Below are 12,151 nucleotides of genomic sequence, written 5' to 3' on the forward strand. Positions count from 1 at the left end.
AAAATTTCAAATGTAAGGGATTAAAAGAAATGATTCAAAAAATAATTAAAAAAAAATCCTATTATATTAATATTTAAAAAAGAGGACAATTTAGTAATCTATATAATATACCCACCAATTCATCATTCCAACCAAACATATTATTCACCAATTTATTCAAACCAACCAAATACAACATGTAATCTTCAAGGTGATCTTTCTTTTGTTAATATAATATACCCCTATAATAAAACATTATATAATCTAAACGCCCCTATGTACTAAATATAGTTCAATCAAGCAAATTTGAAAGCATGTCCTCTCAATTTTCTCATCGGCATATCAAGTTCGAAAATAGAAAATGGAATGGTGATAATAAAGTTGCTTTTACTTTTTAGCATAACAAAAATACACAATCCAAACAATTTATTTTCCTCATATTATGCAATATGCATTAGGAGGAGCTAAGATTAGAGTGACTAGACAACATTGAACTAAAGTACTAAATTTAACATGATTAATATGTAATAAAAACTCAAATTTAATTAAAACAGAATTAGAATTGGAAAGAAATAAATTTAATATTTATATCTATAATTAATTATAGTTTATTTTTAATATATCTGATATTCATTAAATATGAACATTTAATTGTTATATTGTTAAGATTAGTTTTTGTATAAATTAGTTAATATTTAAATATGAGTTCAAAATACATATAATTTGCCATACAAATTCTTTATGGACGTCCTTATTAATTAATATGCATTGACTATATGTTTAAGTTTATCGGTTTATTAAAAGAATGCTATTATTTGGTTTAAGACTTAACTTAAATTAAAATGTGCTTACCATTCATACATGTATTTAATAAATTAATTAATTTATGCAAATATTCTCAAGTTTCAATGATATTTGATATATACTCAACAACGTCCAACAAAGCATAAAAATTAAAAATGTATTTTTTTTCATATTTCTTTAATTGCAACTGTGTCCAATAAAAGTTTCTTCCCTTCCTCAATTAGCTCTCATTACCCACCTTTCTTATAAGACAAACATTTTTCTATGGAATTTACTGCAATGGCAAGGAAGTTTCCTGCATTTTTTCCACCTAAAGTCTTAAGGTTAAGAATAAGCTACATCATGAAATGCTTGAAAATGGGAAAAATGGAAAGGCTTACAGCATTTAAGCTCTCCCATCCCATTCTTCATAGAATTCCTTCAAGAACTCCTCCATAAATTTGTGCCTTTTCTCAGCCCTCCTCTGACCGGCCTAGTATTGAAATCAAAACTCAGACATATTATTGTAAAAGCAAAAAAGATTGATTGACAAACCATTATCAATAACTCTATAATACAAACAAAATGTGACAGATCGCAATTAATCAAATAGGACCTATTGTTGGGTGGACAAGAACCATTGCAAGCTGTCAAGTCGTGTTTATAAATGAAAATTAGTGAAAAGGGTTTATCAAAGTAGTATTACTCTTATAAAAGTTCTACATACTCATAAGATGTCATTTATGTAAATGCATATATTCAAAATATGTAGGAGAATAGAAGCACCAGCGCAAACAAGTAACAAAAAGGCACAGCAGGCTTATATAATTTTACACATTCAACTAAGTGCTTTTACCTTTGTTTTCATTAAATCCTTTAGCTTGAGAAGTTTCTCATGAAAATGGTTCACTGTTGTCTGCTCCTCTTTCTTCATGTACTGGTCTTTAGAGAAATCTGAACGTGGCTGAACGGCAGGATCGTGAAGCAGTGTATTTCTACTTCCACCGAAAGTAAAGCATCGAGCAATCCCTGAAATTGAAGGCCAACAAAGAGTTTATCTGCATGTGAATGTCAGTCAATTCCTGTCACTACACCAGTTTGAAGTAAATTTTTACTAAATCAAATATAAACTATTACGATCACAATAAGTTTAATAAGAGTGATAAGTTCCAAGCAAAGTTTAAAAAAAAAAAAAAAAAATGCAACTGCAACTACGGAGACAAAATAGTCAATATGATATTAACATTATAATGTCAGAAATTTATTTCTGTTAGTCAGCCAACATAAAACTTAGTAGTCCACAGAAGTTTGAATTTATCATATATCATCATCCCCTGACTTGAAATAATCTCCTGGGCCTCTGGAGGCCAAAGAGCCATATTTGTTAAAAGCATTATATCAGAATTTCAAGAAACTGTGAAGCAGATAGAAGTTTGAGTCCATATATCTATCAATGGCCCATGGCATCAAATAATTTCCATATATATATATATATATACATATACAAATTAAAAAAAAAAAAAAACTAATCTTTTCTAGCAGCCATCCCCATTAATTTTATGGGACAAATCATAACAAGAACAGTGGTTTTCAAGTTGAAACAATTATTTAATCCAAAAAATACCAATAGCACCAATTGCATCAAGACGGTCAGCATCTTGCACCACCCCAAATTCTAGAGAAAATTCACCACTTGCAACCCCGGCAAGCTCATCTTTGAAACCTGAAAAGCAGAAAGTACACAGTAAGGAAAACTTCTTTTGCAATAACTAATGTAGATTTTGCCGAAGCGCAGAAAAGAAGCAAAATACTAAGCTGAAAGACTCAACTACTTCGTTGCTGGACAGTACAAAAATAGTGCTTGCAAAAGTGATCATTCCTTATAGTGATATATGCTGGAAACTAGGATATAATTGAATGTGAAAAAAACTTAGTAGACAACTACGGACAATAATTTAAGAAGAATTCTGAATTCAGATGGAAATTAGACAATTTACACAAACTACATCAGAAATATATTAAAAATGCATACCTAAGGCAGACTCTAGGTGAGCAAGGCAGGGGAAAATGACCTAGACACCAATCAAGAAACAATGTTCAAGATATACTATATGAAAAAAAGAAACATCAACATAAGTCCACAAGAATTTTTTTCCCAAAGAAGGAAAAAAAAATTAGTGGACAAAATTGTCATATGGTGAGTTTATAGGTGATTTACATGAAGACAAATCTTTGATAAATAGCAAATCCAAGAAAAGTTGTAAGTACAAATTTTATTTGTGCATACGTGAGGTGTGTTTCTATGTTCATGTTCAAACATGAATATTAGCCAGAGAGAGAGAGAGAGGTTGTTGTTCGTAAAATTGATATTCACACTATTCATTTCATAATAAAAAAATGTAATATACAACCTAATATATTTACTTCTATCACAATTACATATATGCCCTCAATTTATCTACATTATTTATATCACTACCCCTCAAGCTAGAGCATATATATCTATCATGCCCAACTTGTTACAAATGTAAATTACCCGTTTACCAACTAGAGACTTAGTAAAAATATTAGCTAGTTGTTCCCGTTTTAACATAATTAGTAGTAATCAAATTTCGTTTAAGTTTTTCTTGCACAAAATGACAATCCACCTTTATATGCTTTGTTTGCTCATGAAAAATTGGATCATTTGCTATATGTATGGCTGCTTGGTTGTCACACTACAAGTACATAGTCCCTAGATCACCAATTCTAATTTCTCCAAGATGTCTTATCCAAATAAGCTCACACGTCACCTGTGTCATAGCTCGATACTCAGATTCTACACATGATCTTGCTACAACAAGTTATTTCTTACTTTTCCAAGAAACAAGGTTTCTTCCAACAAAGACACAAATTTCAGTCGCAGAACGTCTGTGTACAGATGATCTTACCCAATCCGCAATCTAAAAATCCTTGTATTTACTGTGACCATGATTATTGTGAAGAATCCCACATCCAGGAGCTCTCTTGAGATATTTCAAGATATGAAGAACCGCATCCCAATGAGATGTCATGGGGAGATGACATAAATTGACACACTACACTTACTGAGAACGCAATATCTGGACGGATTACTATAAGATAATTCAATTTCTAAACTATTCGTTTATATCACTCTGGATCATCAAACAACTCTCCATCCTCAACATTCAATTTCACATTAGGAACCATGGGAGTATCACAAGGTTTAGCTCCAATTAGGCCTGTTTCAGTCAACAAATCTAACACATCATGCGTTGAGACAAAACAATTCCTCTCCTACTCCTAGAAAGTATCTTATAGAGCTCAAATCTTTCGTGTTAAATTTAGAAGCTAGAAAGTCTTTCAAATTATGAATGCCACTACTATCACTACTTGTGATCACAATCATCAACATAAACAACGAGAAGGAGAATGCTAGAACTAGATTGCTCATAAAAGACAAAATGATCATAAGTGCTTCTATGTAAACCAAACTCAAACACTACACTACTAAACCTCCCAAACCAGGTACATGGAGATTGTTTCAAGCCATATAAAGATTTTCTCAATTTACATACCTTTTTGGACTCCCCCTGAGCAACAAACCTTGGAGGTTGCTCTATGTAAACCTCCTCAAGAAGATCACCATGCAGAAACGCATTTTTAAAATCAAGTTGGTGAACAGGCCATCCATAGGAAGCTACAAGAGAAATAAATAACCGAACAGAGGTCATTTTAGCAACCGGAGAAAATATCTCTTAGTAATCAATACCATATGTTTGAGCGTAACCCTTAGCAATCAACCGAGCTTTCAACAAGGCCACAAATCCATCCGGATTAACCTTTACTGCAAACACCCAGTTACACCCAATGACCTTTTTTTCAGTTGGTAAGTTAACTAGGTCCCATGTATTGTTATGCTCAAGAGCCAACATTTCTTCTTCCATAACCCTTCACCACCCATCATAAGTAACCGCTTCAGACACAGAATTGGGAATAAACATGGAATCTAAAGATGCAACAAAAGATTTGGAGGACGGAGACAATGAGGTACAAGAAACAAAAGAGGAAATATAATAAGTACAAGAACGCTTACCTTTACGAAGAATAATGGGAAGATCAAAGTCAGAAGGATTTGGATCCTGGAACGAGGATAACGATAACGGCAATGAGTCAGATGCTGATACGAGTGCCACATGTTGTTGCTGAATATCCCGATGAGAGTAAACTTGAGTAATAAGAGGACGAAGAGGAGGTGGAGGTGGGGAATGATGTTGAGTAATGGTATAAATAAGAAAATCATCGGGGACAATAGGGGTTGATGAAACTAAAGAGTCGACATAAGCAATATTTTCAAAAAACGAAACATCAGTTGAGGCAACATACTCACTCGGTGTAGGAGAAAAGCAACGATAACCCTTTTGGTAACAAGTATTACCTAAGAATATACACTTAAGAGACCTAGGATCTATTTTGGAAAGGAGAGGTTGAAAATCCTGAACAAAACAAGTACACCCAAAGACTTTGGGAGGAAGAGAAAATAATGATTGAGAAGGAATAAGAATAGAATAAGGGATGTGACCACCCAAAACAGAAGAAGGCATTCGATTAATCAAATGACAAGCAATAGAAACTGCATCCACCCAGAATTCTTTGTAAACTTTCATATGAAAAAGAAGTGTACAAACGACCTCCAACAAATGACCATTTTTTCTTTCAACAATCCCAGTTTGTTGAGGTGTATACACACAAGATAACTGACAAATAATATCCCTAGTGGACAAAAAAGAGGAAAAAGATAGAGAAAAATATTCTTTAGCATTATCACTTCGCAAAATTTTAATAGAATCAAATTGATTTTGTATCTCAACATAAAAGGCACAAAAAATGGAAAATAACTTAGAACGATTTTTCATAAATATAGTCAAGTTACATATGAAAAATCATCGACAAAAGTAGAAAAGTATCTATACCCAAATTTAGACAAAACAAGACAAGGATCCCAAATGTCCAAATGTATAATATCAAACGGAGTCACAACTCGTTTATTTGCTCTAGGATTGTACAACACTCGATGGTGTTTCCTAGATTGACATGATTCACATTCAAAATGTGACACTGACTCAAAACTAAGACACAATTTCTTCAAGATTAAGAGAGGAGGATGTCCAAAACGACCATGGAAGATGGAGAGGGATGAATCACTAGTACAAGCAACAGGTTGTGGCATCGGAATAGAAATGTCATCAAGCATGTACAAGCCACTCGAGACACAACCCCCACCAATAATTTGCTTCGTCCCAAGATCTTGAAGACACAATGGGTAGGGAAAAGATAAACACCACAATTGTTGAATGTATCTGTGATTTGAATAACAAATAATAAATTATAAGGAAATTGAGGAAGACACAAAACAGAGGAGAGAGATATAGATTTGGTGGGATTAGAAGTACCACACCCTATAACAGACAAGGTAGATCCATTAGCTAAAGTAACCGAAGACAAATCAGAATATGATGTGAATGACGAAAGAATACTTGTATCACTTGTCATATGGTCAGTAGCATCAGAATCAATGACCTAGTTGCGATTAGAAGTAGACACACAAGCTATAGGATTACCTAACTATGTTAATGCAGCGACAGTCGATGGAATGGATGACAGAGGACTAACAATCCGAGTAAAGCGAGCATACTCATCGGTAGGATAGTAACCAGGGAAGGAAGAGGTAAGAGACCATCTTGAGTGGTAACATGGGCATATTTTTTAGACCTTTGCCCATTCAGAGGCTTCCCATGAAGCTTCCAACAATTCTTTTTTCCATGTCCCTCAGCACCACAATGGAAACAAGTGCGAGTGCCACAGCCACGACTACTCCTCATATCCTGATTCGTCCTTTGTTTCCTTTACCACTGGTAGTCTTCATGCCAACTAGAGCTGCATGATTTGTAGCAGTATCCTGTGACGTTCCTCTGTTTTCCCTTTTATTAACACAAAGAAGACTAGCATAGACATTAATAAGAGAAGGAAGTTTGTCACCAGTTAGGAGCTGTGTCCGAACGACATCATATTCTGGCCTCAACCTAGCTAGAAAACACTGCACAACTACTTGCTCTTCTTGTTCTTTCATCTTCACAACATCAGCAGTCACAAGAAATATAACTCTCTTTTCTTGAAAAGTTTGCTTCACCTCTGTATAGTACTCAAGCAAGGTCTTCTCCTGCATATTAGCTCGATAAATCCTCAACAACAAATTATGAACATGGGACAAGTCTTGTTTACTAGCGTATAAAAACTCGAGATAATCCCACAATTCTTTAACTGTATCACAGTGATTAGTAATATCATCCACCGTTGGATCCAAAGTGTTCTGAATTTGATTGAACAATTTATCATCCTTCATTAGCCATTTCTTCCTAGTTTTCTTATCAATCTCTGTTTCTAGAGGTGGATCCTCAGTTAAATGATCCCTCATGTCAATGTTGGAAACATATCGTCTAATAGCTCGTTGCCATTGAACATAGTTCTACTTTCCCAATAATTTCCTATCTGTAATTTTGGTGGAAGAGGTAACCAAAATTTCAGTCACGAACTGTTTACCAGAATCTGCCATATTATAATTAAGTCACCAAAAACTTCTACAATAACCTTCCAAAGCTGTTCAATGAACCCAAATCACCAAATTCACACTTCCAATCCAAACAAATGTAGAACAGAACAAGCAACATTGGAATCCACAGCAAAATCAAATCCCAAAATAAGAAGACAATCTTATCATCAGTAAAAAAATGTTGACCATAATCAGACAAAACACTAACACATACCACCCGAATGGAAATAAAAAACCAGTCAACCTACTCAAATATTACTGAGAAGATTCACCGGAATGTAGGAGATCAGAAGAGTCACCGAAATCACAAGAGATCGTGAAATCACAGGAGAACGTAAGAAGAATTAGCAAAAGTCGTTGGAATCACAAAATAAGTCACCGACCATCGAAATCAGAGCAAGAGACCAGAATAGAAGTCGTCCGTCGCCAAAATCACAAAGAGAGACCATAATAGAAATTGTCGGCTGCCGAAATCACAGATAATGACAAGAAACAAGATTGTCGGCCGTCGGAAAAGTTAAAACGAAAACTGAATCGGAAGAGTACCAAACCCTAGCTCCAATAACATGTTCATAAAATCGATATTCACACTATTCATTTCATAACAAAAAAATGTCATATACAATCTAATATATTTACTTCTATCACAATTACATATATGCCCTCAATCTATCTACACTATTCCTATCAGTTGTGAAGATGGGAAGAACATACACGAATATATGCATATGGAAAAGGGTTAGTCTTACAAACCATCCCTAAGGTTTGTTCAATATTAGGCAGGAAGACAAGTTCCAATTTTTCATCACAAACCACTCCTCTATGGCCTATGCCCAGAATCTTTGTTGTTTACTTGTTTTTATTTTCATAAACCACCCCTCCAAAGGCACATCTTTTAACCATTGGTACATTCTATAGAGAAGGAATGAAAGTAAATTCCTTATGCAAATTTTATGAAGAAAAACTAAAAAAATACAGCAAGAGTCTGTAAAAGTGAAAACTAAAAATAATTTGGAGAAAAGATAATGGAACTAAAGAGACAAAGAAGAAAAGAGTCGAATAGACAAATAGTGACAATTTCATCTCTTTTCCAGGAAAATACATCAATAATGATTTATTATCAAATCTTTAGAATATGCTATCAAAACTGCAACACATGCATATGAAGAGTTCCAAAAGCCACAAGTTTACAAGTTTAGCAAGTGGAATTATGCATACCTCACCAGATCTTATGGTAAATTTGCATGCTGAAAGCAATTTAAGTAATACGCAAAATACTCACCCATTTTTTTAATGATACTTAATATTTTTGTCTTCTTGTTTTCCTCTAAACCCTCTTCCTCAAGAAAGTCCTCAACAATCTTCTCCTCAGATGGATCTCTGCGTACCAAAGTTGCATCAGGAAGATTAGGAAATGGAGTCGACAGAAAATTCAAAGGGGAAAATGGTTTATAAACAATAATAAAGAAATAAAAAGAGCAAAGGGAAGGAACACAGAAATCAGTTAATTAGACATTATAATTATTAAGAAAACAAATTTTCAATTACCAAGGTCCTGGACAGGAATGTGAGTTTCACGCATTGACACTATTAAGAGTGATTTACAAAAAGAGTACCGCTCACAATATATGAAAAAATTTATATGAAACATTTTGTAGTATTCATTCATTGACCGATAAAAGTTCTACATGCAATTTTGTACAAACTCAACCAGCAGTTCATACCAAAAGCTAGTTAATAGACAATACATAAATATTTTAGGCACATTTTGATGCAAGAGTAATGACATATGCAAAGGGGTAGAGCCAAGACATATAAAACCAAACATATTAAGAAGAGAAATACAAACCTCAAGTACTTGTAGTCACCTGCAATAAGCATCCAGTACATGAAATTATTTTTAATTTCAATAAAAGCCATTTGGAAATAACATATAATAAACAAGATAACAATGAAAAGCATTCCAAAAGAATGATCTCTGAAGTAAATATTGAAGTGTATACACATGCTTACTGCTATAGTAAAGCCCGCATAAAAGAGAGTGAAAAGTTTGATGATTTAGAAAGATAATTCTACACAGATGTACCCCAGCATGATTAAAAAAAGTATTTAAAAAAAAATAAAAATTCACTACTTCTATGAACATTTTGCCTTTGCATTCCTACCACATGAACTGAGTCACTAATTACTACCCAATAATCCATAAATCAAATTTAGGAGCAAACATAATCATGTTTAAAAATTAGAATCAAATAAGTATGGGATATCTTGAATGCTATAAGTAAGAGAGAGTAATGAGTTGACCTATATCATGGAGAAGTGCAGCAAGCTCAACCTGTCAAAATAAACAAAGTGAAAAAATTAAGAGAAGAAGGAATATTAAAGTTAAAGTTCAAAAATTTGCTCAATAAAATAGAATTTAAAGATTAAGAAACAGTGAAAAAGATGATGAGGGGGAGGGGTTTTACGATTTCCATGGAGTCGGGGTGGGAAGAAAGGCCTTCCTCGCGAGCAAGAGAGAGGGCGAGGTCTCTAACCCTCCAAACGTGAGATGCATCGTGGGAGGCGTCGTTCCCTTTCATGCATCTTTCAACCAGTTTCTCTGCATTTCCCACTGTGCTTCCCATATCTGTTAGAGGACGAAAAGGCTGCGCCCTCCTTCGATGTTTTGGACTACTACTGACTGGCTGGTGAAAGTTTACCAAAACCCGTCTTGAAAGAAGAGGATTCTTTAAAACTTTAACGTTTGGTATTGGTGCTAAATGTAACGATATTATCCACTAGCCCGCCAGAATTGACCGAGGCATTATATATATCTAATCTTAAATAAAAAAAAATAAAAAAATCAACCTAATTCAACAATTCAACTTTACTCACTAAAAAAGGTTTAATTCATTTGAATTTTTTCCCTTCTGATGTTGGGACTGATTTGAACCCAACTTACAACCATCAGTTCATCTTGCATTTGGATATTTCATGAAAATATTTCCAATAGATATTTTCATAGGGCATTAATTGCTTATTCTAATGTGGGTAAATTATTTGTAAAGATTGTTTTTATTTTTTTCCCGTTTTAAGATTTTTTTTTTTCTCAATTTGAATAATTAAAATTGTGCTCCAAAAGAAAAAAAAAATAGAGGGCAAATTGCACATTGAAGATTATTAAGCTCTATTTTAAAAACCGGACCGGACCGGCTGGTCGAACAGGACCTGACAGCTTCTTTGGTTCGGTTCAGGTTTTAGGGGGGTTTTTATAATATTTCAAAATTATAAGGGTTAATTAAATTTTATAAGGGTGTTTTGGAGATATGTCAAAAGTTTAAGGATTAATTAGTAATTTTTTTGGAGCAATTTTAAATAAATAAAAATTTTAGGGACTAATTTAAACTTTTTTAAGAGAATTTTTGAAATATATTAAAATTTAAGGGATTAATAATAATTTTTTAAAATAAAATTGTCGTTGACGTCATCGGTCCAACCGACCAGGCCAACCGGTTGGACCGGTTGACCCATGACCCAGGCATTAATACGGGTTGCTCTCTGATCCGAGTTTTAAAACAATGTTATTAAGTAGTTAGGTTTTAAAGAAAATAATTAGTTGAACCACATTTATAGAATTTGTAGGGTGTTATAAGCACCAAAAAAATAAAAATTTTAAATGAAGTGTATTAAATAGAACTTCTTTAGTTTAATTCTATGAGATAAATTGAACCACTCATTTATTTTTTTTGAAGTCACAATATACAGAAAAATTTGGACTGACATATCATTAAGGGGCCGTTTGGTGGAAGGTAATATAAGATTACTGAGGTTATGTCATCTTATATTACTTAATTATCATGTTTGGTTGTCAAGTAATATAAAATTCCGGTAATCTTGTATTACTAATAATTGTTACTGTTGATAATATTAGAGATAATCTTATTACCTCCATTTTCTTAGATATTGATAATCTTATTTTTGTCACAATTATATCCCTTATTAATAAAAATTTTGGACAATAATACTCCTATTTAAAATCAATTTACATTAACATATCATTTCAATTTTACCCTTGTTTCATTAAGTTTTTGTACAATAATACCCTTATATTTAAAACAAATTACAAACCATCACCACCAGTTAGCCACGACCGTCGACAGTGGGCCAACCACCACGGACCGTTGCCGAAAAGTCATACTAAAAATGATCGAGAGTCACTGGGAGGCTCCGAGAGGCTTCGATGTGGCCGTTTATGGCCATATTAATGACCGAAAATGACCATATCAGGCCAAATCTGGCTGTTAACGGCCAGATCTTGCCCGAATATGGCCGATAATGGCTAGATCTTGCCTAAATATGGCCGATAATGGCCAGTTCTGGCCTCATATGGTCGTTTTCGGCCATCAATATGGCCAAAAAGGGCCATAGCAGAGCCTCATGGTCACGGTGAACTACTCACGACGACTTTCGGAGACTTTCGGCGGTGGTTTGCGGTGGGTGCAAGCGGCGGCAGAGGGTGGGATGATTTTGTCATAAATTAAAGTTTTATATAAGCGGGGTGTTTTAGCTAAATCTGAAATATTTGGGGTTAAAAGAAATTATTCAAAAATTAATTATAAAAAAAATATTATATTAATATTTAAAAAGAGGGTAATTTAATAATTTAAATAACATATCCACCAATTTATTCCCCTTAACCAAACATATTAATATAACATACCCACCAACTAACCAAACACATTTTTCTAAAGATTCCCAATAATCTTCAAGGTAATATAGGATTTCAGTAATCTAACA

The 12,151-nt window shown here is 33.7% G+C and overlaps 1 protein-coding gene across 2 annotated transcripts; it reads right to left on the reverse strand.

Moving 5' to 3' along the window:
- Positions 1-888: 888 nt before the first annotated feature.
- LOC116138934 (uncharacterized protein YpgQ-like) lies at positions 889-10,132 on the reverse strand. Of its 2 annotated transcripts, XM_031424626.1 has the most exons (8): positions 9,841-10,132; positions 9,677-9,707; positions 9,222-9,240; positions 8,655-8,752; positions 2,387-2,485; positions 1,619-1,791; positions 1,164-1,255; positions 889-1,093 (listed from the first exon to the last, which is right to left on the reverse strand). In XM_031424626.1, the coding sequence occupies exons 1-7, from the start codon at positions 9,997-9,999 to the stop codon at positions 1,169-1,171; spliced, it is 666 nt and encodes a 221-aa protein (XP_031280486.1). In that variant the 5' UTR covers positions 10,000-10,132; the 3' UTR covers positions 889-1,093; positions 1,164-1,168. The 2 variants fall into 2 exon arrangements, with proteins under 2 accessions (XP_031280486.1, XP_031280480.1); XM_031424620.1 differs by lacking the exon at positions 889-1,093 and having other exon boundaries at positions 1,162-1,255; positions 9,841-10,131.
- Between the last annotated feature and the right edge of the window lie 2,019 nt (positions 10,133-12,151).

The sequence above is a fragment of the Pistacia vera genome, unplaced genomic scaffold (assembly GCF_008641045.1).
Source record: "Pistacia vera cultivar Batoury unplaced genomic scaffold, PisVer_v2 Contig11, whole genome shotgun sequence".
NCBI classification, from domain to species: Eukaryota; Viridiplantae; Streptophyta; class Magnoliopsida; order Sapindales; family Anacardiaceae; genus Pistacia; species Pistacia vera.